This window comes from Periplaneta americana, chromosome 14 (genome assembly GCF_040183065.1).
Source record: "Periplaneta americana isolate PAMFEO1 chromosome 14, P.americana_PAMFEO1_priV1, whole genome shotgun sequence".
Lineage (NCBI taxonomy): Eukaryota > Metazoa > Arthropoda > Insecta > Blattodea > Blattidae > Periplaneta > Periplaneta americana.
Window position 1 is genome coordinate 19,449,562 of NC_091130.1, and position 27,447 is coordinate 19,477,008.

General features: G+C 36.2%; 1 protein-coding gene across 2 annotated transcripts; it reads left to right on the top strand.

Annotated features, from left to right (window-relative positions):
* The first annotated feature begins 18,843 nt into the window (after positions 1-18,843).
* LOC138713185 (uncharacterized) lies at positions 18,844-24,733 on the top strand. 2 transcript variants are annotated; one of them, XM_069845068.1, is made up of 2 exons: positions 18,844-19,528; positions 22,910-24,733. In XM_069845068.1, the coding sequence occupies exon 2, from the start codon at positions 22,937-22,939 to the stop codon at positions 24,467-24,469; it is 1,533 nt and encodes a 510-aa protein (XP_069701169.1). In that variant the 5' UTR covers positions 18,844-19,528; positions 22,910-22,936; the 3' UTR covers positions 24,470-24,733. The 2 variants fall into 2 exon arrangements, with proteins under 2 accessions (XP_069701169.1, XP_069701167.1); XM_069845066.1 differs by having other exon boundaries at positions 18,844-19,024.
* Positions 24,734-27,447: the final 2,714 nt, after the last annotated feature.

Consider the following 27,447-nt stretch of genomic DNA (forward strand, 5'->3'; position numbering starts at 1 on the left):
TCTGCGTGACTTAAATTGTGGTTTTTTGTTAACGAACAGTGACGTGTATTATACGAATCTGACTTTTCAGGAATAGCTCTCTGTAAAGGTGACTTGAATAATTTCAAGGAAAAAGTTGTTGCGAGGTCGAGTATCGAACCTGGGACCTTTGACTGAGCGCGCCAATGTTCTACGGACTGAGCTACCCAGGGACCCTACCAGACCTATGCTCAATTATTCCCTTTTATATCCACATACCTCAAGTTGGTTGACAAGACGTCAAAGACCCAGCATTGAGTGCGCACTTTTTCTGTGTGACTTAAATTGTGGTTTTTTGTTAACGAACAGTAACGTGTATTATACGAATCTGACTTTTCGTGAATAGCTCTCAGTAAAGCTGACTTGAATAATTTCAAGGTAAAAATTGTTCTGAGGCCGGGTATTGAACCTGGACCTTTCGCTGAGCGCGTCAATGCTCTACCGACTGAGCTACCTACGAACTCTACCAGACCTAGGCTCAATTATTCCCTTTTATATCCACGTACCTCAAGTGGGTTGACAAGACGTCAAAGACCCAGCATTGAGTGCGCACTTTTTCTGTGTGACTTAAATTGTGGTTTTTTGTTAACGAACAGTAACGTGTATTATACGAATCTGACTTTTCATGAATAGCTCTCTGTAAAGCTGACTTGAATAATTTCAAGATAAAAATTGTTCCGAGGCCGGGTATTGAACCTGGGACCTTTCGCTGAGCGCGTCAATGCTCTACCGACTGAGCTACCTACGAACTCTACCAGACCTAGGCTCAATTATTCCCTTTTATATCCAAGTACTTCAAGTGGGTTGACAAGACGTCAAAGACCCAGCATTGAGTGCGCACTTTTTCTGTGTGACTTAAATTGTGGTTTTTTGTTAACGAACAGTAACGTGTATTATACGAATCTGACTTTTCATGAATAGCTCTCTGTAAAGCTGACTTGAATAATTTCAAGGTAAAAATTGTTCCGAGACCGGGTATTGAACCTGGGACCTTTCGCTGAGCGCGTCAATGCTCTACGGACTGAGCTACCCAGGGACTCTACTAGACCCAGGCTCATTGCTCCCTTTTATATCTCAAGTGGGTTGACAAGACATCAAAGACCCAGCATTGAGTGCGCACTTTTTCTGTGTGACTTAAATTGTGGTTTTCTGTTAACGAACAGTGACGTGTATTATACAAATCTGACTTTTCAGGAATAGCTCCCTGTAAAATTGATTTGAATAATTTTAAGAGAAAAATTCTTCTGGGGCAAGGTCCTGAACGTGGGACCTTTGGCTAAGCGCGCCAATGCCCTACCAACTGAGCTAGCTAGGAACTCTACCAGTCTCTGGTTCAATAAGTATTCCCTTTTATATCCACATACCTCAAGTGGGTTGACAAGTCGTCAAAGACCCAGCATTGAGTCCACACTTTTTCTGTGTGAAAATTAATTAAAGCTATTTTTTAAATGGTATGTTTTCGATCATTATTCTAAATGATTTCACTATGATGTATCGAAGACATAAGATATTTCCGTGCGTGAATTCTGAGTTACCATATGATGAAGGGTGGATAGAACGGAGAAAAATTCTCTCCTGCACCGGGACTCGAACTCTGGTTTTCAGCTCTACGTGCTGACACTTTATCCACTAAGTCACACCGGATTCTAGTTCCGATGCCAGATTGATTCCTTCTCAGTTTAAGTCCTACCTCTCAGTTTCCCTTTGGTGGTCAACCTTCATGTACTGTGTCACAGATGTGTGACAGTGGCACAATGTCCAACACTAATGTGCACTCATTACGAGTGACTAAGTGGCCGGGATTCGACGGAATAAGCGCCGTCTTGAATCACTAAATGATTACTTACGTGTAACTGGATTCAATCCGGCATCGGAACTAGAATCCGGTTTGGCTTAGTGGATAAAGCATCAGGAAGCAAAGCTGAAAACCCGGGTTCGAGTCTTGGTGCAGGAGAGAATTTTTCTCCGTTCTATCCATCCTTTATCACTAAATGATTTTGTTTCATTGTTTTCTCGAATTTTTTCTACGTCAATTATTTTTATTTTCTAAAGAAAACATTATTACTGCTTCGTTAAATTCAATGTAGATCTGCTAAACAATAACTTACTTACAAATGGCTTTTAAGGAACCCGAAGGTTCATTGCCGCCCTCACATAAGCCCGCCAGCGGTCCCTATCCTGTGCAAGATTAATCCAGTCTCTATCATCATACTCCACCTCCCTCAAATCCATTTTAATATTATCCTCCCATCTACGCCTCGGCCTCCCTAAAGGTCTTTTTCCCTCCGGTCTCCCAACTAATACTCTATATGCATTTCTGGATTCGCCCATACGTACTACATGCCCTGCCCATCTCAAACGTCTGGATTTAATGTTCCTAATTATGTCAAGTGAAGAATACAATGCGTGCAGTTCTGTGTTGTGTAACTTTCTCCATTCTCCTGTAACTTCATCCCGCTTAGCCCCAAATATTTTCCTAAGCACCTTATTCTCAAACACCCTTAACCTATGTTCCTCTCTCAGAGTGAGAGTCCAAGTTTCACAACCATACAGAAGAACCTGTAATATAACTGTTTTATAAATTCTAACTTTCAGATTTTTGGACAGCAGACTGGATGATAAGAGCTTCTCAACCGAATAATAACACGCATTTCCCATATTTATTCTGCGTTTAATTTCCTCCCGAGTGTCATTTATATTTGTTACTGTTGCTCCAAGATACCGTATTTGAATTTTTCCACCTCTTCGAAGGATAAACTCCCATTTTTATGTTTCCATTTCGTACGATATTCTGGTCACGGGACATAATCATATCAAATGGGATGTTTTCGATCATTATTCTAAATGATTTTGTTTCATTGTTTTCTCAAATTTTTTCCTACGTCAATTATTTTTATTTTCTAAAGAAAACTTTATTTACTGCTTCGTTAAATTCAATGGAGATATGCTAAACAATAAGAATTTTAAAAGACTTGCAGAAATTTCCCGTCATTAAAAACCTGAGAAAAATACTTCCTACACGACACGCGTCGTCATGGCAATGAGCAAGTGTCGGCGAAGTTGATAGGAAAGTTGTGTAAACAGAAACATAATTCGATTGTGTAAACAGGATCTTCCCCCCCTCCCCCAACCTTCGGACTCAGACAGTTGATGGTGTAGGCTCGTCTCTCGGCAGACACCCCTTTCTGCAAGACACCTGTGTCTACACGAGTAAATAAGAGACAACGAGGAAGTTGATTAAGCTAATTAATTAAAGTTCCCGCTAGCGACACGACAGCCTTCTTTTTTTTTTCTTTCCACTCTCGCCTCTCTGCCATGTAATTAGTATTACAAAAACCCTCGTAGCGCCATCCTTGTCTCAACTGACGTAACGATTTACAACCGACTGCGTATCAAAGGGATCTCCACCCCTTTCTGCATCACACGTTTACTAACAAAGCTGCATTAACTCGTTTAACAATTCTACAGTATGCAAAGTTCAGGCTAACGAGTGAAAGATACAGTCAGGGGATCGAATCGTGTCTAGGATATGATTTTTTGTCCGTTGTGTAGGAGGACGATGATGATGATAATTATTATTATTATTATTATTATTATTATTATTATTATTATTATTAATTTTGCGCAACTATTAAATGTACATAGGCCAAATAGAAATGATCGGGACGAAATTGAAATACAAACTGCTGAGCCAGTTATACCTGCACCCATGCTTTCAGAAGTCGAAATTGCGATAGAAAATCTGAAAAAGTACAAGTCTCCAGGTATCGATCAAATTCCATCAGAATTAATACAAGAGGGGGGGAAGTGCATTATATAGCGAAATTTATAAACTTGTACTTGCTATTTGGGAAAAGAAATTGTACCAGAACAATGGAAGGAGTCCATAATTGTACCTATTTTTAAGAAGGGGGACAGTATGGTTTTAGGCGTAATAGATCGACTATTGATCAGATTTTTTGTATTCGACAGATAATGGAGAAAAAATGGGAGTATAAGGGTACAGTACATCAGTTATTCATAGATTTCAAAAAGGCATATGACTCGGTTAAGAGGGAAGTATTATATGATATTCTTATTGAATTTGGTATTCCCAAGAAACTAGTTCGATTAATTAAAATGTGTCTCAGTGAAACATACAGCAGAGTCCGTATAGGTCAGTTTCTATCTGATGCTTTTCCAATTCACTGCGGGCTAAAGCAGGGAGATGCACTATCACCTTTACTTTTTAACTTCGCTTTAGAATATGCCATTAGGAAAGTTCAGGATAACAGGCAGGGTTTGGAATTGAACGGGTTACATCAGCTTCTTGTCTATGCGGATGACGTGAATAAACATTAGGAGAAAATCCACAAACGATTAGGGAAAACACGGAAATTTTACTTGAAGCAAGTAAAGCGATCGGTTTGGAAGTAAATTCCGAAAAGACAAAGTATATGATTATGTCTCGTGACCAGAATATTGTACGAAATGGAAATATAAAAATTGGAGATTTATCCTTCGAAGAGGTGGAAAAATTCAAATATCTTGGAGCAACAGTAACAAATATAAATGACACTCGGGAGGAAATTAAACGCAGAATAAATATGGGAAATGCGTGTTATTATTCAGTTGAGAAGCTCTTATCATCCAGTCTGCTGTCAAAAAATCTGAAAGTTAGAATTTATAAAACAGTTATATTACCGGTTGTTCTATATGGTTGTGAAACTTGGACTCTCACTCTGAGAAAGGAACATAGGTTAAGGGTGTTTGAGAATAAGGTGCTTAGGAAAATATTTGGGGCTAAGCGGGATGAAGTTACAGGAGAATGGAGAAAGTTACACAACACAGAACTGCAAGCATTGTATTCTTCACCTGACATAATTAGGAACATTAAATCCAGACGTTTGAGATGGGCAGGGCTTGTAGCACGTATGGGCGAATCCAGAAATGCATATAGAGTGTTAGTTGGGAGACCGGAGGGAAAAAGGCCTTTAGGGAGGCCGAGACGTAGATGGGAGGGTAATATTAAAATGGATTTGAGGGAGGTGGGATATGATGATAGAGACTGGATTGATCTTGCACAGGATAGGGACCGATGGCGGGCTTGTGTGAGGGCGGCAATGAACCTTCGGGTTCCTTAAAAGCCATTTGTAAGTAAATAAGTATTATTATTATTATTATTATTATTATATTATTCTGTTGAGACTTGAAAGCAATGTGAAAATGACGCTCAATGGGTTGCTAGCCCAGAGAGGTGCAATTGGTGGGGTTTCCACCTATACAGCATTTCCTCTGCATATGACATGTGATATACTGGAGTACGACAAGGCTGTGGCCTTTCACCACTTCTGTTTATTATATATATAAATAGAATCATTCAAGATTGGCGACAGACACGCCATGGATTTATTCCAATTAATCGAAATTTGCAGCTTGATGCTTTACTTTTCGCTGATGATTTAGTTCTCATGGCATCAACTGAAGATGATTTACAATATTCAGTACACAATTTAAATATGGTCAGTGAAAAATATAGCATGGAAATTAATATTGAAAAATCGAAAATCATGTCATTTTGTGGGAAATTCCCTATACCAAGTAAAATCTGTTTGAATAATAAAATAATAAAAAGAGTGAATACTTTCACTTACCTTGGCTATACACTATCACCTTATGAGGAAGTAGATATTGCTGAAAAAATATGTAAATATAATAAAACGATGGGGATCATTAATAAAATCATGAAACCTTCACTAGTACAAAGACACACAAGAATAGGCTTGTATAAAACCTTAGCACAGCCAGTATTAAGCTATGATAGCGAAGCGTGGACTGTGAAGAATAAAGATGTCAGTAGAATAACAGCAAGTGAGATGAGGTTCATGAGAGCAACAGCTGGATATACTCGCTGGGATCATAAAAAATGAGGACCTAATGCAAGAACTTCAAATAGAACCCATTATACAGTTCATCAGCAAATATAAACTTCAGTGGAAGGGTCATCTCGAACGAATGAATCGATGCAGAATTCCAAAAGCACTGTTTCATTACCATCCATATGGCAAAAGATCTCTAGGTCGTCCAAAGAAGAGATGGACTCAAAATTCTAGTTTGAGACCGTAACATGCCACTTGGCCTAATACTTGTTAGGAAGATTATTATTATTATTATTATTATTATTATTATTATTATTATTATTAGGGGGTTGATGTTGATGAAAAGTCATCATCTTATTTTTCACATTAGGACGATGCTTATTAATATAGAAATCCTTTCTATGCTAATATCAACGTAAAAAAGTAATTTCTTATATTGAATTTTTTTACGTTTTTTAACTAAGAGGTCATTTTTACATTTTTTCGGCATTTTTTTTATCATTTTTAGGTAGCGTAGTTTGTATAGCGCTGGCCTTCTGTGCTTGAGGTTGCAGGTTCGATCCCAGCCGATGTCGATGGCATTTAAGTGTGTTTAAATGCGACAGGCTCATGTCAGTAGATTTACTGGCATATAAAAGAACTCCTGCGGGACAAAATTCCGGCACACCGGCGACGCTGATGTAACCTCTGCAATTGCGAGCGTCGTTAAATAAATCATCATAATTTAATGTAATTATCTTTGAATGTCAGTGTACATTTTCGATACGCAATATGAATGTTTCAAATATAAAAGTCGCCAGACACTACCTGAAGTCCTAACCTGAGCTAAACTAACGTAACTTAACCACTTCCCTGATTAACCCGAGTTAACTCGGGTTGCTAACTTGTGTCAAAATTTATTAACCCGAGTTAACTCGTTTGAGTCCCATTTTCGCTGCTAAGGATTATATCACAGTCTACTATATACAGTCGCGAAGCTCAATATGTAGTAAAAATGCAAACATGGGTAGTTGCCCACCACTAGGATCGCTACTATCGCCTCATCATCGCAGATCTCTCTCCTAGTAGACGACAAAATATGTTACACTTTCGTTGTGTTCTTTTGGAAATATTAACACCTTCCTTCCATTATTGAAATATTAAATGCATAAAGTTAATTTATTATTTTAATGAAATACATTAAATTCCACCATAAACTCGAAGATACCTGCAAGAAATAGGTTAATATTATTTTTCTTTGTGCAAAACGAACTGAAATTTACTATAATCGTTTCACTCATTCAAGATTATAGCGATAATTAACTATGAAACCAATAAATATTAATTTGCATTTCCCTTTACAACAATAATAATGGAAATATGAATTAATGGAGTAACTTACGTGTACCGGTACTTGTAGTGTAGGCTTACGTAGTTAACAAAGTGGGATGAGGTTAAGCAATAATAATCACACCAGAATTGGAAATAAAACGTGATCAATAAATTTTATTGTAACAGACTTTTTCTACGTCTCTAGTAAAGTAACAAATAAAAATAACAACAAAATTAACAGCTATAATTAAAATCATACCCTTTGAAAAAAAAAGTAGGCCTAAGCAATAATAATCCCACCAGAATTGAAAATAAAACGTGATCAATAAATTTCATTAAAACAAACTTAATTTTTCTACGTCTCTAGTAAAATATTATTATTCCAATTATTGTATTTTAGCCATTAACATTTTCATTACAACCAATAACGAACATTTCGCAAGCATCAATGTGAAATACTCAACGAGCTAGCACTCGATGGAAATACGACACAGTCCAAAGTCGACCGTGGACAGTCTATTGTTTCTAGTTGCTAACCGCTTGGAGCGCTTTATCACGAGATTTGCAAAAAATCACCTCAAGCTTCGCGACTGTATATAGTAGACTGATTATATCCCGAATATATACGTTTCCATTCTTTCATTAACCTTTTCCTCACTAGATGGCTACAGAAGTTAGTGATATTGCTATATCTGGTGGTGTTGTTTGTACTTCTTCCTTGCGAGTGGAATTCTATACACATATAGCATTCACACACAGTAGTGAGTAGATGCTAGTTAGTTTTGGCGGTTTCTGTTTGTGTTCAGTGTTTTTTGTGCTGTTTTGTGTAAAGATGGATCAAGTTAGTGATTCCGAAACTTTTGATCAGGAATATATTCCTGTAGAAGATTAGGAAATGAAACATCGGTATCAGAAGACGAAGTTATAGACCAACAAACAAATTCAGATCAGTTGATGTCGCGTCTTTTCGACAGTGGTTTGAATAGAAGACATCTGGCACCATTTCTTCTGCACCTCCGAGGTCCCCATTCCCTGAAATTTTAGCATTGTTTCTTATAACGATAATTCTCAATTTTTTTTAATTATTCTTTGATAATGACCTCATCAACATTATATTCGAGGAGACGATTCGGCATGCTAATAAGTGTTCACAAAATGCTGAAAATAATTCGTGGCGGCCTGCTACAGATTCAAAATACAACCCACTTCGGCTTACGGGTAGACATTCTCCAGAAGTTATTCCACGAACTCTGAAGAAGAACAACCAACCAGACAGGATTCCATGTGTAGTATTAAGAGAGACTCAAAATACAAACAAATTCGACACAAGAGCAGATACTACTGTCCGGAATGCAATGTGCCACTGTGCGTAATACCCTGCTTTCGAGTCTATCACACGACAAGCAACATTTAACGCCTTGGTAACAGCACTGGTATTGTACCTCATAAATTAATCCATAAAAAAAACATAAGTCGGTAAATAGTTCAGGAGAAAATCAAAGTGGGAAAACTACCAGAGCTGGAATCAAGGTGCACGAGATAACTCGGGATAATAATTCAGGTATGAATGTATGTCTATTTCATAGTGATTTTTTAGATATGTAAGAAAATTAGTGATGTACAGTGATTCCGCAATATTAAATGACCTCTATACGAAAATAAAAAAATATGACACTTTTTTTCACAAAACTGGTCTAATATATAGTAAGGGAAGAGGTTAATCTCTGCAAGGAAAACTAGCAGATATCCTTATTGCAAGAATTTCAATTGCATAATAAAGCAATTATGTGACTTTAGTCCCGACGCTGTTATTTCCGGCGTGACTCCGCCCCTTTGTTTACGTCTTAGAAAGTAAAGGCTCTATGAAATCTAGGTAGGTAGTATCGTTCGCCATTTTTGTTCTCACATTGCCGAGCTACCATACGAGGAATCTATTTGCCACACCCTTAAACATTATCATGTCGTAGCTCCTATGATAACAAATCAAACGCAATGTAATTCAGCAAATAATTGAGCGGCAAATAACGTCTTCGTGTGTTTTCTGCGAACGCCAAAAAAAGAGCTAAAATGGCGGGCGATTATATTAAGTATTTATCGAGCCTTAAGAAATGAATCAGCGAATCACAAGACGCACACGTTTAAATGTAGGCGACCTGCAACGCGATTGGCTGCCGGAAATTAGAGTATATTGTCATCAGTATTTGTTTAATTCATGTAACAACAGACGGCGTGCGTGTGTTGTTACTTCGCGACAGAGCCAGTAAATTAGAGAGTACGGCATTCTTTTGATCTGTCGAATGTCGACGTGGCGGTCATATGAACTCCAACCACAGCCAGAGCTTAGCCCAAGAACACATGTTCGTAGAATGACAGCTTGTGTGAATATAATGTCGCGTTGTGCTCTTAATCACCCTGTCAGGTTAACAACCCTGTGGGCGTACGATTGTTGCACAGGAAAACAACACAGAATATTCTTAAAATGCTAAGAAAGTAAGTGGTAAGCAGAGTGGGATTTTAGGATAAGTGGTCCTTAAGCATTAATTTAAATTATTTTAATGATATACATGTTTCAAGCGAAACCATGAAAGTTTGTAGAGTTTCGTAGTACTCTAAAATTCCTATGTTGGACAAAAAGGGAGGTTACGCATAGTAAGAAGGAAGGAAAGATTTTCAAATATTTAAACTGTATATTTCGAAATATTATTTACAAGACATTAAATTTTCAAAGGCATACGTCAGGCATGTCAATTGATTCCCACAGGAGCAAGCGCGCGCTTTAGAGCTCAGGAGAGCCTGAGCGCTTTACAGCGGAAAGGAAAGAGACAGACGAAAGAGGTAGTACATGCCGCTTGGTTGAGCTACAGAGTGATTTATATAGAACTGACACATTTCTTTCATTAATTGTTTCAAAACGAATTGTGCTAGCGACAACTTATTGTACCTAAAATGTAGAGGAATTTTGGGAGATTATTTACCTCTATAGCAAATGTTGTCCGGCGTTGTCAAATCCGGAGATCTCGGTGGCCACAGGTTCCTGGAAATTATTCGGTCGTCACATAACCGGATAAATGGAACCATGCTTCATCTGTGAACCATGTGATGGACAATATGGCAGGATTTTGCACAATGGACGTCTGAAACCAACGACAATAATTCAATCTTTTATCCTTATCTGGTTCCTGTAGCTGATGAACAACCGTAACCCTATATGGCTTTAGGCTCTCTCACACATTGAGTAGGTGTACCTTGTCTCCTGCGACAAACGTCTTAATGATTTTTTTTTTTTTTGGTGACTGCTCCATCAATTACAGCTACTCAAAGGGCATACCAGAGAGAATTTGGTGTTCGCAATCCTCCCAAAAGAAACACAATATACTGGGACTGGTAAACAAATTGGAAACAACTGGATCTCTGGTAAGTGAAAAGGGCAAGCATCGTCCATCTAGGCTTCCCACGGTTGTTGTTGACGTAAGAGTACGACTGGAGCAATCACCCAAAAAATCATTAAGGCGTTTGTGGCAGGAGACAGGGTACACCTACTCAATGTGTCAGAGAGCCTAAAGCCATATAGGGTTACGGTTGTTCATCAGCTACAGGAACCAGATAAGGATAAAAGATTGAATTATTGTCGTTGGTTTCAGACGTTCATTGTGCAAAATCCTCCCATATTGCCCATCACATGGTTCACAGATGAAGCATTTATTCGGTTGACGACCGAATAATTTCCAGGAACCTGTGGCCACCGAGATCTCCGGATTTGACAACGCCGGACAACATTTGCTATAGAGGTAAATAATCTCCCAAAATTCCTCTACATTTTAGGTATAATAAGTTGTCGCTAGCACAATTCGTTTTGAAACAATTAATGAAAGAAATGTGTCAGTTCTATATAAATCACTCTGTATATTCAGGGATGGCCAGCACTGATGCAATAGATAAAGGGAAGAGAACTTATTAAAACTGTATCCATGTTAATTTTTAGATTTGCGTGAGAAGTATAAGTGCATTATAAGAATGTAAGTTTTAATTGTAATGCTCATTTTTCACAAGTTTGATTTTTTTATTCAAAATAAATATTTTCTCAACTTTTCGTATAGAAAAGTGAAATTTTCATATATAGGCCTATTTATTTAGTAGCCTTACAGAATGTTTTCGTAAATCTAATATACCGTATATACGTATTACTGAAGATAGTATATTGAAAATTTTGAAAATATTCGCATGGAAATTGTTTGTGAGGAAATGACATCATAAGCAAAAAATACGTGTTCATGTGTTGTAAAATTGTCAGCCCTATAGCTTCAGCAGATTTCGAGAAAATAATTTAATATTCTTATGATAGAAAGTTGCTCACAAATATCACCTTAAAAGCATAATGCGATAAGAGTTTTGTTATGTAATATCAGTTACACTTAAAACAGATACAGCACCTAGGTAACTTTGCTTTGTACTGTAATATTGTTTTGATTAGTTTATTGATTACTTTTGTAAGGCTAAAGATACCATCAATATAAATTCCAACTTATCATGTCATACTCAATCTCTTTCTTTGGAATATCACTTTCTTTATGAATGATGTGTTTCAACCACTTAATACAGTATAATATTATACTACTATGGAATTTAAGTGAATATTCTTTCTTAACTCTCTATTATGTTATTAAGATTTAAAACACAAGTGCAATATTAAGAAATCAGTGTCAGTACTTTTGTTTTACAGACAATATAGATAATATCAAACAGAAAGCAGCCATATAAAATAACGACATAAAATTTCACGTTCCGTTTGAAGTTTGTGCACCACTGTTTTCTTAATCCAACAGGTTGCTTATTCATATACACAACCCTTCCTCTTTCCATACTTAGAGCTTGCTGCCCGCGCACGACGTCAAGGTCAGAAAATGCGCTTGCTTTGACATCACTGGCATACGTTATTTAATTGATGATATTATTATTATTATTATTATTATTATTATTATTATTATTATTATTATCATCATCATCATCATCGCCGGGTTGTCATCGTTTGCGTCAGTCGGGGTTATTTTGTTCGGAGACTTGAAAGTACATAAATGTCCTACTAATCGGTTGCTAGCCGAGGAGTAGCAAGTTCAGTGGTGGGGTTGCCATCTTATAGCCTCTGAACCGGCTTTATATATCACCTAAATATAATGGCACAAAATTTCAATATGAAAATTTCTCAAACAAAACAAAAATTATGGCGTTCCAAGGTAAACAGCCAGTTAGGAGTAAAATTTGCATTGGAACCCATACGTTAGAACAGGTAAACTCATTTAAATATTTAGGTTATAATTTGACATATTTACCTGTTACTGATATATCTGAAAATATTCAACATTTTAATGGAGCCTTAAGAACCATCAACCAGGTTTTCACAACCACGAAAACCCAAAAACATACCAGGTTAAAAGCATATAAAGTTCTAGCAAGACCTGTCCTCATGTATGGTAGTGAGGCCTGGACTGTCCGAAACTCAGATGTTCAACGTCTAACAACTGCGGAAATGAGATTTCTAAGGAGGACTGCCGGCTACAGCTTGCTTGACCACAAAAGGAACGAACTAATTACAAAAGAATTGAAAATTACACCTATTTATGAACATCTCAACCACTATAGACAAAAATGGCTTAACCATGTCAATACGATGGACCGTTCCAGACTTCCAAGATAAATTCTCCGCTATATACCACATGGAAGACGATCTTTGGGACGCCGCCTGAAAAGATGGACGGAGACCGTAACAGGCCACTAGGCCTAATACCTGCAAAGACGATGATTATTATTATTATTATTATTATTATTATTATTATTATTATTATTATATCAAGACACAAAATATGTATTAAAACAACCAAAGAAGAAATAATATCGTCAAAAATTGACTTGGGAATCTTCAAATCAAAATTGTTCTGATTTATTTTCAATGAAGAATACCAGACATTTTGAAAGTTATTTGCTACCATAATAGTGAAACATACTCCCTCGGAATGTTTTTTATGTCAAATACTTTTCCTTGAATCTATCCAGCTTCATTTATTGAGTTTCAATGCGAAAACGCAAGTAACAATGTCAGGACGATCAGCGAGTTTTTCATGTGGTAGTAATGCAGTAGCTATTTTAGTTCATTGTAGACGAGAGTTAAGAAAATGTCAAGTTTGTCATGCTTAACACAGAACCTGTTTAAATAATCATTAAGAAAAAATAACTAAGTCACGCAAAAACTTACATATAAAATAATTTAAAAGCAAATAAATAAGCAAGAATAAATCTCATTATGTCAAACCACAAAACAAAAATTGGACTTAAATAAAAAACTAAGGATTATACACAATCAAAAAAAAAAAAGTAAAACCCGTTTCTACAAACCTGTTTCTACAAATACCCGTTTCTGCAAATATTCGTTACCACAACATTATGGAATCATATTTAGGTACATTATGCACACCATACTCACGTCGAAATTCCCTTTGAACTATTAACGCTCTCAAATTTAGCATACCAAACAACACATTATGCCCGCTGTTGATTTGTAGTAGCCATTTTAATCATCTACGATTTTCATTTTGTCCTTTCATTTTATGCATTATTGACTGTCATATATGGAAACTCCCATCTTTTAATCATAATATAACCACCAAGAAATCTTTCCTACAATCATAATACCTTTACTTACTTCCTTACTGGCTTTTAAGGAACCCGGAAGTTCATTCCCGCCCTCATGTAAGCCCGCCATTGGTCCCTATCCTGTGCAAGATTAATCCAGTCTCTATCATCATATACCACCTCCCTCAAATCCATTTTAATATTATCTTCCCATCTACGTCTCGACCTCCCCAAAGGTCTTTTTCCTCCGGCCTCCCAACTAACAATCTATATGCATTTCTGGATTCCTCCATACGTGCTACATGCCCTGCCAATCTCAAACGTCGGGATTTAATGTTCCTAATTATGTCAGGTGAAGAATACAATGCGTGCAGTTCTGTGTTGTGTAACTTTCTCCATTCTCCTGTAACTTCATCCCTCTTAGCCCCAAATATTTTCCTAAGCACCTTATTCTCAAACACCCTTAACCTATGTTCCTCTCTCAAAGTGAAAGTCCAAGTTTTCTCAACCATATAGAACAACCGGTAATATAACAGTTTTATAAATTCTAACTTTCAGATTTTTTGACAACAGACTGGATGATAAAAGCTTCCCAACCGAATAATAACAGGCATTTCCCATATTTATTCTGTGTTTAATTTCCTCCCGAGTATCATTTATATTTGTTACTGTTGCTCCCAGGTATTTTTATTTTTCCACCTCTTCAAAGGATAAATTTACAATTTTTATATTTTTTCATTTCGTACAATATTCTCGCCACGAGACATAATCATATACTTTGTCTTTTCAGGATTTACTTCCAAACCTATTTCTTTACTTGCTTCAAGTAAAATTCCCGTATTTTCCCTAATCGTTTGTGGATTTTCTTCTAACATATTCACCAAATCTCAAAACCTTATTCCTTTGCTGTTGTCGTACCAGAGAATCAGTTCCATTCCGAGGCTCATTTGAAGGTTTCGTAACAAGCTGTTTTTTTTTTTTTATGGTGATGGGCATAATAGCTTTATAATAATACTAGTGGCTTGTGCAGCAAATGCTGCAAACTAAGTTCATTAGACGTTCAAATAAACATTTTTCAGATTTATTTTCAATGAAGAATACTAGACATTCTGAAAGTTATTTGCTTCCATAATAATGAAAGATAGGCTACTCTCTCTCGAGCCAATACTGAAGAGAACCACGCATATAAATATCTACACCACACCGCCATTAAATATATGAAAAATATCCAACCCCACTTGCTTAATAACTATAAAAATATTTGATTTTTAATAATATTATTATCTTACGTAAGTTTTATAGCTTTCAGTAACATATACTATATATATAGGCCTACTATATAGCCGCCACTCAGTAAAATATAGAAATCAAAATCTAATTTAAGTTATTCTCTTCATCTACTTATATAACCCCAAAACGTTTCACTTTCATATTATCAGTAGCATTAATATGTATAATTAATGAAAAATAGTCACATCATGGCATTAACTACAATAATATTTCATTTCTAATGGTAATAATGTCATCAAACGACCTCAAGTTTTTTAGTTTGTAATATCCAATACACAGCTGTACCCAGAAAATTACACACCACAGAATCGAACCTGTAAATTATTTTTAGTAAGTTAAGTTCTTAATAACAAATTTAATTTGAGCTCTAAATACGTCAGCATTCTTGCAGATCATGGCCTTCGTGTAATATTGTTTACTGTAGTGTGTGTTTTGTTTTATTCTGAAATTCAATTAGCTATTTCTCAAAACTGACGACAGATGGATTTTGGAAAATAGGAAAATTATGTTGAAAAATTGACATTTCACTGAAAATTACTATTTTTCTGAAAAAGTTTGAGTTCCAAGCTTCAAAATGAGGGGACATTTATTAAAATCCGTTCAGCCGTTTTCCCATAATTTCCATTACCGGTTCAAATTATATATATAGAAAGTAATATTATCCATACCCAAACGGATCAGACTGTATATTGTAAAATAATAATAATAATAATAATAATAATAATAATAATAATAATAATAATAATAATAATACACAAAATTGTAAAATACCGATAATGTAAATATTGTAAACAATCTTAATAATGACCCCTCCCCTTGATAAAATTCTGCCGTTGAGTTTGGGCATGCGCATAGGTTAAAGGTTAGCGCAATAGATCGTAAAAGGCAACAGTATTGCATCATAGTGCCCTCCTCCCAAAAATTCCATCCCATTCCATCCCCGGTATAAATGGAAAGACACAACACAAGAGACGCTCGTGTTGTGTGTGTCAATGTTGGCAACTCGTGGAAATTAAGAAATACATCAATCATGAGTATGTCAACATACAGTGGAAAACAAGAGATTTGGAAGTTGTCTGAAAATTTATTTTAAACCTATCTTGCCCTTTTCCCCCACAGCATTTATTTTATACTATTTTTTTCTCCTTGTGGAAAATTGTCAAGTGCTGTGAATTAAATAGCCTACGTTTCCATACCGTATTAAAACCAGTGGCGTAGCGTCAATGTAAGCTAAAAAGCTTAGCTTCCCCAGTTAATAATAATTTCATAATAAACCTGCAGTTTATGGAGAAAATTATTTATTAATTTTAATAGAATTTATATTTACGCGTTAAATATTGTGATGCGGCAGCTCAGGATGATTTGTGATGCAGCAGTAAACAAGAAGCCTGCACACACCAGCTTCCAAGCAGACTGGTTTCTTCTGTGTAATCCACCCCGCAGATTTTCCATCCCTTTCTAACTAAACTACCCTAGTCGCAAGGCTCGCAAGAAGCTAGCTTTAACATTTAAAATAAGTAGTTTCCGAGTTATCCCTTTTCGTCAGTTGTGTTCAGTTGAAGTGTTAGTGTGCATTGTGGCTGATATAATAAATAATGAGCGAAATAACAGTTCCTGACACTAATTTACTTGAATTTTTTAGGACAATTGTATTATCAAGACTGACTTACGAACAAAAGTGTGATTTAAAAAACAAATGACCGACTCCCTTGCTGTCAGTGAAGGACACAACCAAAAGACAGACGCATACTTACATAATGATACTAATATTGTGATTTCTCTAAGTATGACAGGGAGTGAGCTAATGTTATACGTATACGTGTCTATTTGTTAAGAGATATGTGTAAACCGTGAAATCATATTTTATTACGTATCATTTGAGGTCATGCCTTATTGGTGTTACTTACGATGTTCCAACCAATCTTCGACTGCTGACTTGACATTGACTACTATTTATTTTAAGACTGTATTTTTGTAATACGTTTTCTCATATTGCATGAAAGACAACTTGAGTTAGCTTCCCCTGCTCAAAATTTCATGCTACGCCACTGATTAAAACACGCTTTAAATTGTATATAAAATACTCTATATACTATAACATTTACTACTAAATTGTGTTTAAGTGTGTTTTATACAAAAAGAATCATCAAACGCAATCACTTCACCCAACTTAAAAACTGTCCTCAATAATATCAATGTATACGTAATTCAACATCACTGGCTTTATGGTCAAATGTTGTCATGATGGAATACACGGACATTCATCTATACAAAACACAAAAAATTCCAACATTTCTGATAGATTTGTATCTCCTACCTTGAAAACTGTGCCGAATCCAACGTAACAGTCGTCCATACTGCCACTAGAACAACACGACTACACCAAACACGACAATATATATAATATCTAACACTTCGCAGAACTCCGGAACTATTCCATATCTGGAGTCATTCTCCAAACATAAAAAAATACGAATCAACGTAGAAATCGCGTCCAACAAACTACAGAAGGCCTTATACCGCGTTACACAGTTAATAGTTGCATTGCTGTTGCTGCTCTGACGAAAAAGTAAGGTACAATGATTATTTGTGTTTATTTACCACGCTGGAACTTTCGGAGTAATTTATAACCACAAATCAAGCATGTGGCGGAACGTATCGGAAGAAAAAGAAACTATGAGAATATATTAATTGCAACTTACAACTAATCAAACATTACTAGCATAAAACGCAACAAAATTTATTCCTTATAATTTAAAGTAATTATTAATTAAAAGAAAGATTTATTTTTTTTTTTTTGTTTTAAGGTAGATATATGCATGTATACACTGTGTTGCAACAGATAAGGCACAGTCTTGACTCTGTAAGTCACGGTTATGGGTTCGAAACCCTATCAAGGTATTTATGTTTGACGTAGGTGGAAGTCCAGTATCGTGTCAATTTCAGAACATTTTAGTAGATTCACTGGCATGTAGAAGAATTCCTTCGGGACAAAATTACGGCACATCGGCGACGCTGATATAACCTCGGCAGTTGCGCGCGTCGTTAAATAAACCATAATTTAATTTTAATTATAAGAACAAAATATCATGAGCTTATTGTTAGTACTGAAACTAGAGAGAAAATAATAATAGTACAGTAATTGACTTGTTCAATATTTTTAATAGGTTATTTTACGACGCTTTATCAACATCTTAGGTTATTTAACGTCTGAATGAGATGAAGGTGATAATGCCGGTGAAATAATTCCGGGGTCCAGCACCGAAAGTTACACAACATTTGCTCATGTTGGTTGAGGGAAAATCCCGGGAAAAACCTCAACCAGGTAACTTGCCCCGACCGGGAATCGAATCCGGGCCACCTGGTTTCGCGGCCAGACGCACTAACCATTACTCCACAGGTGTGGATGATATGATATGATATGATATGATATGATGATATGATATGATATGATATGATATGATATGATATGATATGATATGATATGATATGATATGATATGATATGATATGATATGATATGAAAGTGCTCACAAGCAGTGAATGATTATTTAGTCGAATGCATTGAAATAAAATTACATAAAATATTGTAACAATATTATTAATTTATTGGGTAACCCGTGTCCAAAAGGTCAAAAGGATGCAAATAGGTGTGGTTGATCGAAAGAGACTTCATATCGATTAGTTAGAAATTTTCCCTAAAGATGGCGTATGGTCATTTTTCAATTAGTTCGTGACCTTCTTAGTAGATGGTGATGCAAAATGTGGACAGTAAAATGTCAAGATCGTAAGGCTTGGTACGGACCGGCGCGGAATCGTAAACAAATAGAATTAACGAAGTGTCGAGGATTGCAAACGGGTCTTCATTATAATTGCGTCGAAACATGCAAGTTTTAAATGGTGTTCAAGTATACTGTATATTATGTAAGAATCATATGGCTCTTATCAACAAAGTAGTCAGGAGCTAGGTTATGTTTTGTAACATTTATTTACTGTTGTAACTACAGACATATTTATTGTTTTTGATAAGCTCGAGCTCTCTTGTGTGTATACTTCTAATCTCCTAAGTGTGTAGAGGAGAAGAAGAAATGTTATTTACAACAGGATGCATCTATGTTCGAAGAAATAAAGTGATAATTTTCGTCAGTTTTTTAAATATATTACTTACAGGTTGAATTTACTCAACACCTGTTTCATCAAGAAATATACGTTTCAACATGTGTGAATATTTGTTTGAGAATATTACTATGTGATATTATTTACAACTTAGTATCGTGTGTACAACTTCAAATGTGATTTTTAAAGCTAGAGTTAAAAGCAATTGTGTGAGCAACAACTCTCAAAAGAAAATACAGTACTACGTTGAAATCCTATAATTTACAGCCCTGCAAGTGAAATTAAATAGCAGTTTCACATTGTAATTATGTTGTAAGTACTTTGATATAGCTAGATTTCTAGGCTACATGAACGTATTATGTTATCTCTTACTATCTCTTGTCAAATTTGTTAAAAGTACATAAGGCCTACATATAAAATTTAATTTGTAACGGATTATATTCCTTGTTTAAAATTAATTCCCGTGATCTTATTGCTAATTTAATCACTGTATAGGCATCTTCTGCAATATTTAGACCAAATTACCATAAGTGTTTCTAATGATAGACCTATTTCATAGAAATAACAAGTTGTTGGCACAGAGCTTAATGTATAAATTTGCATAATTGTTGAAAATGACCGACTACGTCGACATCAGAGTGGCAATTTTTTTTTTTTAATAAATGCTTTCACGAAGATATAGTGATAAGGAGTTTTTGGTTGTTTATGCCTTTTCGCAGAGGCAATTGTCACTGACTTTTGTGATTTCATATCTCATATTGGAACAACTTAGGAAAAGCTCGCCAAAAAAGTTACCTCGTATGTTAATAACCAAGGAGTTACGCCTAAGCCACAATACTAAATAAATAGGCTAATAAAGTATTTAACCATAATGAAATGTGTACCTATTTGTGTTTATGTGTCCTGAAGGAAAGGGATTAATTTCCAGGCTCCTGTATAGGCCTACCATCGATTTGCTGCCGATTAAATTTATTATCAAGGTGCCTTGAATTCGGAATCTATGAGAAGACACAAAATATAAAAATATATTAAATTTTTAAATAATTGTGGAATATGAAACATGTAAAAAAAAACTAACTTACCGGTACTGGCGTTTAAGGAACACGAAGGTTCATTGCCGCCCTCACATAAACCTGCCATCGGTCCCTATCCTGAGCAAGATTAATCCATTCTCTATCATCATATCCCATCTCCCTCAAATCCATTTTAATATTATCTTCCCATCTACGTCTCGGCCTCCCCAAAGGTCTTTTTCCCTCCGGCCTCCCAACTAACACTCTATATGCATTTCTGGATTCGCCCATACGTGCTACATGCCCTGCCATCTCAAACATCTGGATTTAATATTCCTAATTATGTCAAGTGAAGAATACAACGCGTGCAGTTCTGTGTTGTGTAACTTTCTCCATTCTCCTGTAACTTAATTAAGTAATAGATATTGTAAAAATGTTAAAACATTATTTTTTTAGGTTTAGAAACAAATACTTGCGATATAATTGCTTTGCAGATTGCTGTAATATGTAAAATATTTTTATTTTATTTTTTTTTTAACTTCAAGCATGGAATTTACAACATAAGGTATCGTACTGAATTTGCAAGATGACTCCCAAGTTCTTTGGTGAAAAAACTTCAGGTGACTTAACTACAACCAGACTGGACCTATATTAGTATTAGAATGTGTCTCCACTGTATGTAAGATTAGGTAATTCTTTGCTATAGCGTTACCACGTTAAGGTACAAAATAATGTATTTACATCCTTGGGTTGTAGTTGAGTCATACGTACCGTATACGGGAGAAAAAAAATTGAGTGCCGACACCAAAAATGAGGATCGAAATTTGGTGTGAAAGTGCCGGCCAGCTGAGAGGTGTGAGTAGGTGGGATCGTTCGCGCGAGGTGGAAGGGGTAGCGGCAGGGAGGGGAAGCACATGCATGGAATGATCCCTCCTACCTGTATCTCTCCACTAGCCCTCAATTTCACAGCAACTTTCGATCCTTATTTTGGGTGTGAAATTTGCGTTGGCACTTATTTATCTAATTTTTTTACGATATTTATGACTCGTCTAGGACCCAAGTAGGTACATTTGTACCTGGACGTGTTGATGCTATAATAAAGATATACCTAAAATTCATATTAATTTTTAAGGTTAGAAATATTTTTTACAAATGGGTATATTATCTACTGAAACATCTCTCTAGTCATCAGCGCAGTTTAGGTGGTAGGCGCATTTGCCTGCGCTTGGGCATGGGTTCGATTCCCGCTTGAACTGATCACTTGGTTATGTTTTCTCAGATGATTTCAGGCGAATGTTAGGTAATTCATGACGAATCCTTGACTTCATCTCGCCAAATAACATCTGGCTATCACAAATTCTATCGACGATAAATGAATCGTCCCAGAAATAAAATTTTAGAAAATTTACAAAAAAAATTGATTTTATTATTAATACTAAATTTCTGAAATTGCCTGAAACTATTATTATGACCGATAAAAATCGAAAGCTTTCTCATGACTAAGTTATTTTTTAAATCCATTTGTACTACTTGAGAGAGTTCAAAGAAATTCTGGAATTACAAACTTTCTCTTCATTTTCAGTAAAGGGATTTTATTGAATATTAAATTAACCAGTTACTGTAGGGAAATTCCTCTCTCTCTGGCCACAGCTTGAATTCATCACTGCCTGTATTCGAATCAGGGATGTACGCAAGGGGGACGCTACCGGGTTTAAAATCCCTGCCTCTTGAACTTAAAAAAAAAAAATACATATTTAGATTTGAGTATTCTTTTATCCATAATCGTTTTTCCTGCTCGAATTTTCCATTGTCAGAGTAACAAAATCTACATCGGCATAAAGCATAGTCCTCCTACCCTTACTTCAATATATTCATCATGCCAGTTTCATTCTTCATCTTTCGTGAATTCCATATTCCATTATTGTGTTTAATTACATATATTTCAATATATTTGATTGTTTTCATGGATTTTCTTGTTAGAGCCTATGTAAAATGTCTTACCTATCATATACAAATAACTGTAGACTAAATATAGTGTAATAATGGCACAAGCATTTATTATTATACAAAATTAAACAGAAGTTAAAATTTGTTAAAAATTGGAGAGCTGTGAAAAAATTGCGTTTCGAAGTTTTTATAAGGATATTCATGAATATGTTCAATAATATTAATTTAAAAAAAAAAGGTAAAGGTATCCCCGTAACATGCCATGAAGGCACTTGGGGGGCATGGAGGTAGAGCCCCATGCTTTCCATGACCTCGGCACTAGAATGAGGTGGTGTGGTCGGCACCACACTCTGACCACCTTTTACCCCTGGGAGAGACCCGGTACTCAATTTTATAGGAGGCTGAGTGAACCTCGGGGCCGTTCTGAAAGTTTGGCAATGAGAAAAAATCCTGTCACCACCTGGGATCGAACCCCGGACCTTCCAGTCCGTAGCCAGCTGCTCTACCAACTGAGCTACCCGGCCGCCAATATTAATAAATTATCGTAATATAATAATAAATTGATAATACAAAATATTTAAAATATCGATCATGTAAATTGTAAACAATTTTAATAATAATCTCCCCTTGACAAAATTCTGTGTATGCCACTGATTCAAATAATACAGCAATACTAAGATCTAATTATTATTGTGTTGAAAATGACTATCTGTATACTTACTTTTATTTCCAGAAAACAGAGCATCCATGCAGTGTAGCCATGCCGCCACATAAACTTCCTAGAAGTCTTTTCAAAATCGCCTTAGCACATGTCGAGTCGCTGGTGAATCTCTCATGCTGTAACATTGAAAAGACTTACGGTAGCTATGACGACACCAGATGCCAACAGCAGGTGGCAGTCCTGCAAGATTACCTGCTATCCAACATCCCCGGAATGGTCCTGGACGAGGTGTGTGAGGAGAGAACAGTGGGGAGATCGGAGTGCGAGAAACACGACCTCCGCATCAGCCTGGCCTTATACATGCACAGCAGCATGCGGAAGTTCAACGTTAGCAGCCGGACCGCAGACCTGAAACTCGACTTGGATAACAAGTTCTGGATCGAGCAGCTATCAAGACTTCACAATTTGGTGGTACTGGACTTGCATCTGATTTGCACAGATGAAATCCTTCAAGTTGTGGGGACAAACTGTCTTAAACTCGAGCAGATCAACATAGTGTCAAAGATGGAACCTGTCCACATCATGAACCAAACCCACGAGACATTCAACGCCCTCAAACTTAAGTTTTTTGTCTCTGATGTAGGTCTTCGTTATCTCTGCAATTGTAAGCTTCTTAAGAAGGTCACCATGAATAAAATCCTTCGTAGTCAGTATGGTGGGCGGATGATGACTGTAGCTGGTATTCGAACTCTGGTGAAGTCTCTACCGTGTCTTCAGAATATCACATATGATGATATGGGTCTTGTGATCTCTGAAGAGATGGACGATGTCCAACAGCTTCCTCTAACTCACCTTAGTGACTACCACCCGAGACCTACTCACATTGCGGCAGCCGACCAACTGTGTGTGAATCTCCAACACCTCTGCCTTCAATTCCCCAGCCAGACAACAGTCTGTACAGCAGCCGACATCCTGGAGTCTCTTGCCAGGAGCAATCTCAGAGTCTCTGTGCTTGAGCTGGTTCAGTTCCCGTTCTGCATCGAAATGTCACACCTGCTAGAAAACAAGGGTGGTTTTCTGAGAAGTCTTCTTGTACACAGCACTGATTACATCTCCTCAAAGGTTGTTCAGCTCATCGGTCAAGCATGTCCCAACCTTAAAAACCTACACCTCAAACAGCTACTGGGTGACGATACACAGTCGAAGGACCTTGTACTGTGCACGCTGTTTTCAACTGAACACATGTTCCGCAATCTTCGCTGCTTGTATCTGGGTGGGAGGGATTGGAATCCCGCTGAAGTTTTACCACTTTGTCTTCTTCAGGCAAAACAGCTGGAAACACTAACGGTTCTGCAGATGTTCCATCAAGACTCGCTTGACGAAACCATCTCTCATATCATAAGTATAAATCCAATGAAAGATCTGAAGGCCGTTCATATGTTCACCGGAAGAATATTGTCCATAACAACAATAAGATATTTTTTCAAACATTGTCCCAAATTAACAGAATTGTCTTTCCTACAAAGTGCAAATATCACGTCTGAAGATGTTAAAAGTCTTCATGATGAGGTCTATCAAAATAATCTTGATCTGAAAATATATTCAATGGAGTTGGATAGATTGGTTGCTTAAATGTCTTGCATGTAACTGTTCAACTTAATGTACAAACATCGCATTCCTATATGTTAATGTCAATTCTGAAGCGCAACAATTAGCTTTATTGTTATTTAATACATTTACATAAGATCTATTAAAGTGTGAACCACGAGGTGATTTCGTTAACGTTTAAATAAAGGAATTAAATTGGTGATATTGAACTGTTAAATTTCATCTCATAAGAACCAAAATGTTTAATAAAGGTTTGTGATATATGTCAAATAAATATAATTGACAAAATCGAGGCGTTATTTTATTTCTTATCTCATTAACTCATAATGCAGTCCCTGTACATTTTACACCAACTGTGAGAAAGTGTTGGTAAAGCTACAAAATTTCTGATTTGAGGCTTCAATGGAAAGTCATGTTTTCAACATAACTGACAACCTAGATCAACAGAGTAATTTGAATAATTTCGAGGGAAAAATTGTTCCGGGGCTGGGTATCGAACCCGGGACCTTTGGTTAAACGTACCAACGCTCTCCCAACTGAGCTACCCGGGAACTCTACCAGACACCGATCCAATTTTTCCCCTCTATATCCACAGACCTCAAAGTGGGCTGACAACGGTCAAGCAACCAACATTGAGTGCACACTAACTCTGTGTGACTTAAATTGTGGTTTTCTGTTAACGAACAGTAACGTGAATTATGCAAATCAAGCTTTCAGGTATAACTCCCTGTAAAGTTGATTTGAATAATTTCGAGGGAAAAATTGTTCTGGGGCCGGGTATTTTTCCCTCGAAATTATTGAAATCAACTTTACAGGGAGTTATACCTGAAAGCTTGATTTGCAACAGAGTAATTTATTTATATGCGTCCTTTTCTTTCCTTCTTCCTTAATCATACTGAGATCATATTCGACATTTACAAGTGTATTTGGCAAGTACATAAATGATGATGCATAAACAGAACAGATTCAGAATAACAGTCAAATACTTCATTAGAATATGTGTGACATATACTGATAATTACACCTCAGATTTTTAGCCTCGTTTAGTGTAGGCTGAAACATGTTCTTTAATGCACCTAGCTTTAGACGATATCATCGCCCAAGGGTTTTTCATGCAGTATATATTTAGAGATTTTTACATAAAATTGTTGCAACCTATCCTATTCGAGCCTAAAAATCCGAGGTTTACTATACCTTGACCAAAAGTACTTCCGACTGGACAGCTTACAGAGAAGGGGGAGCAGTGTTGTCATGTTGCCCATCTTTTGTGTAAGCAAGCGCGCTGCCGATAGAGTGCAGTAATTAACGGCTGACATGAACACATATTTCTAACCAATTTGTTAAACACTAGGCATTAAAATTGGTGTACATTATTATTTTTATTAGTCTATTATTATAATTAGTAGTAATAGTACCGGTATTCTTCAATGTAATACAGTTAGAAAAGCGTCGAAAGGGTTGTAAACTGTAAAAACAGGCTTAAATTTAATACGAAGCCTTTACTTTTATGAGAGCCAGTATTCTTTAATATAATATTGTTAGAAAAAGCGTTGAAAAAATTGTAAAGTGTAAAAATATTTGATTAAAAATCTACACCATCTTTTTCTTTTCCAATATCAATAACAGTGCTCTTATTAATTTTAACACAAGCATTAGTTCTCATTACGACTTGCGCCAAACGTAAAAGAGGCCCCCATTATCTTTTTCCCTCTCAAAATACTCTCTTACATTACACACCATCCCTTGCGCTTAACTCTTTAACGGGGCACCTTGTTCAATATTCTTTGTTCTCCGCTTGCCTTTTCTTCCTTCGGACATTGCACAAGTCACCTGTTCAGAAAATCTCGCAGAAACTAGAAAACGCACACTTAGTCACACACTCCACCAATAACAACGAAGATCATACGTCTAATATAATGTAAACACAATAATTATCGATACGCTAAAACAATAATACATCATCATCATCATCATCTTCATGGTAGGCTGTCTCATAGCCTGTTCCGACTCAGAGAATCTCTCCATCTGGTTACCGGACGTCCTTAAGTCACGATAACCTTTTGGATTATAATTTAAAACCTGTCTTGTTATAGAATTATGGTCCAGTATTTGTATACGATTATACCAATTAATTTTATTTGTATATATTTTCTCTTTTAAATCATATATTCTTAATGTTTGTCTTATTTCATTGTTGCTCACTCGGTTACGTAAGGTAAGGTCTGCTACTCTTCTTAGAAATTTCATTTCACTTGTTTCAACTTTCCTAACATCAGATCTATTCAGTGCCCAGTTCTCAGATCCATACAGCAACACTGGAACAGCCATGGTCTTATAAAATTTTAGCTGTGTATCAACTCTTGTCTTATTCTTCAATGTTCTACTTATAATGCCACACATGTATTGAAATTTATATAGCTTTTGTATTACATCATTATCTTTATTGTATGACACTTCACAACCTAAATAGTTAAAATGAGAAACTTGCTCTGTTGCTCCATTATTGATTATTATTATTTTCGATCTGATTGGTTGCTTACCTATAAAGGCCATTACTTTTGTCTTAGTATTTGAAATAAATAGATAAGTAGCCATAGTATTATATAGTTCTAAGAAAGCTCTTTGTAGCTGATCTTCTGTTCCAGCGAATATAACCTGGTCATCTGCAAATAGTATCGTATCTAATTTTAAATTTGCCAATCTAAAATTCTCATTTAATTTTTCTTTCCATTCGCCGACGGCTGCGTCAATATATATATTAAAAATAGAAGGGGACAATGGGCAGCCCTGCCTTACTCCTTGATTTATGATAACTGATTTTGTGCTTACCACATTGCCTTTGTCAATACTAATAAAAGTGCCATCATAAAAGCTCTGAATGACACTAATAATACAATTAAATAATATTTTTAATTCACACAATGCACGCGCTAACCAGTCAACTCAAGAGTCATTCCTGGCACTGTACTGTATTCACCACTAGGCAGTGATATTCACGTGCA

Bases quoted from the DNA above. Each gene is read 5' to 3' on its own strand.
- LOC138713185 (XM_069845066.1), top strand. From the start codon at position 18,998: ATGGTGTTCAAGTATACTGTATATTAT. The intron at 19,025-22,909 runs GTAAGAATCATA...TTTTATTTCCAG, and splicing joins TCAAGTATACTGTATATTAT to AAAACAGAGCATCCATGCAG.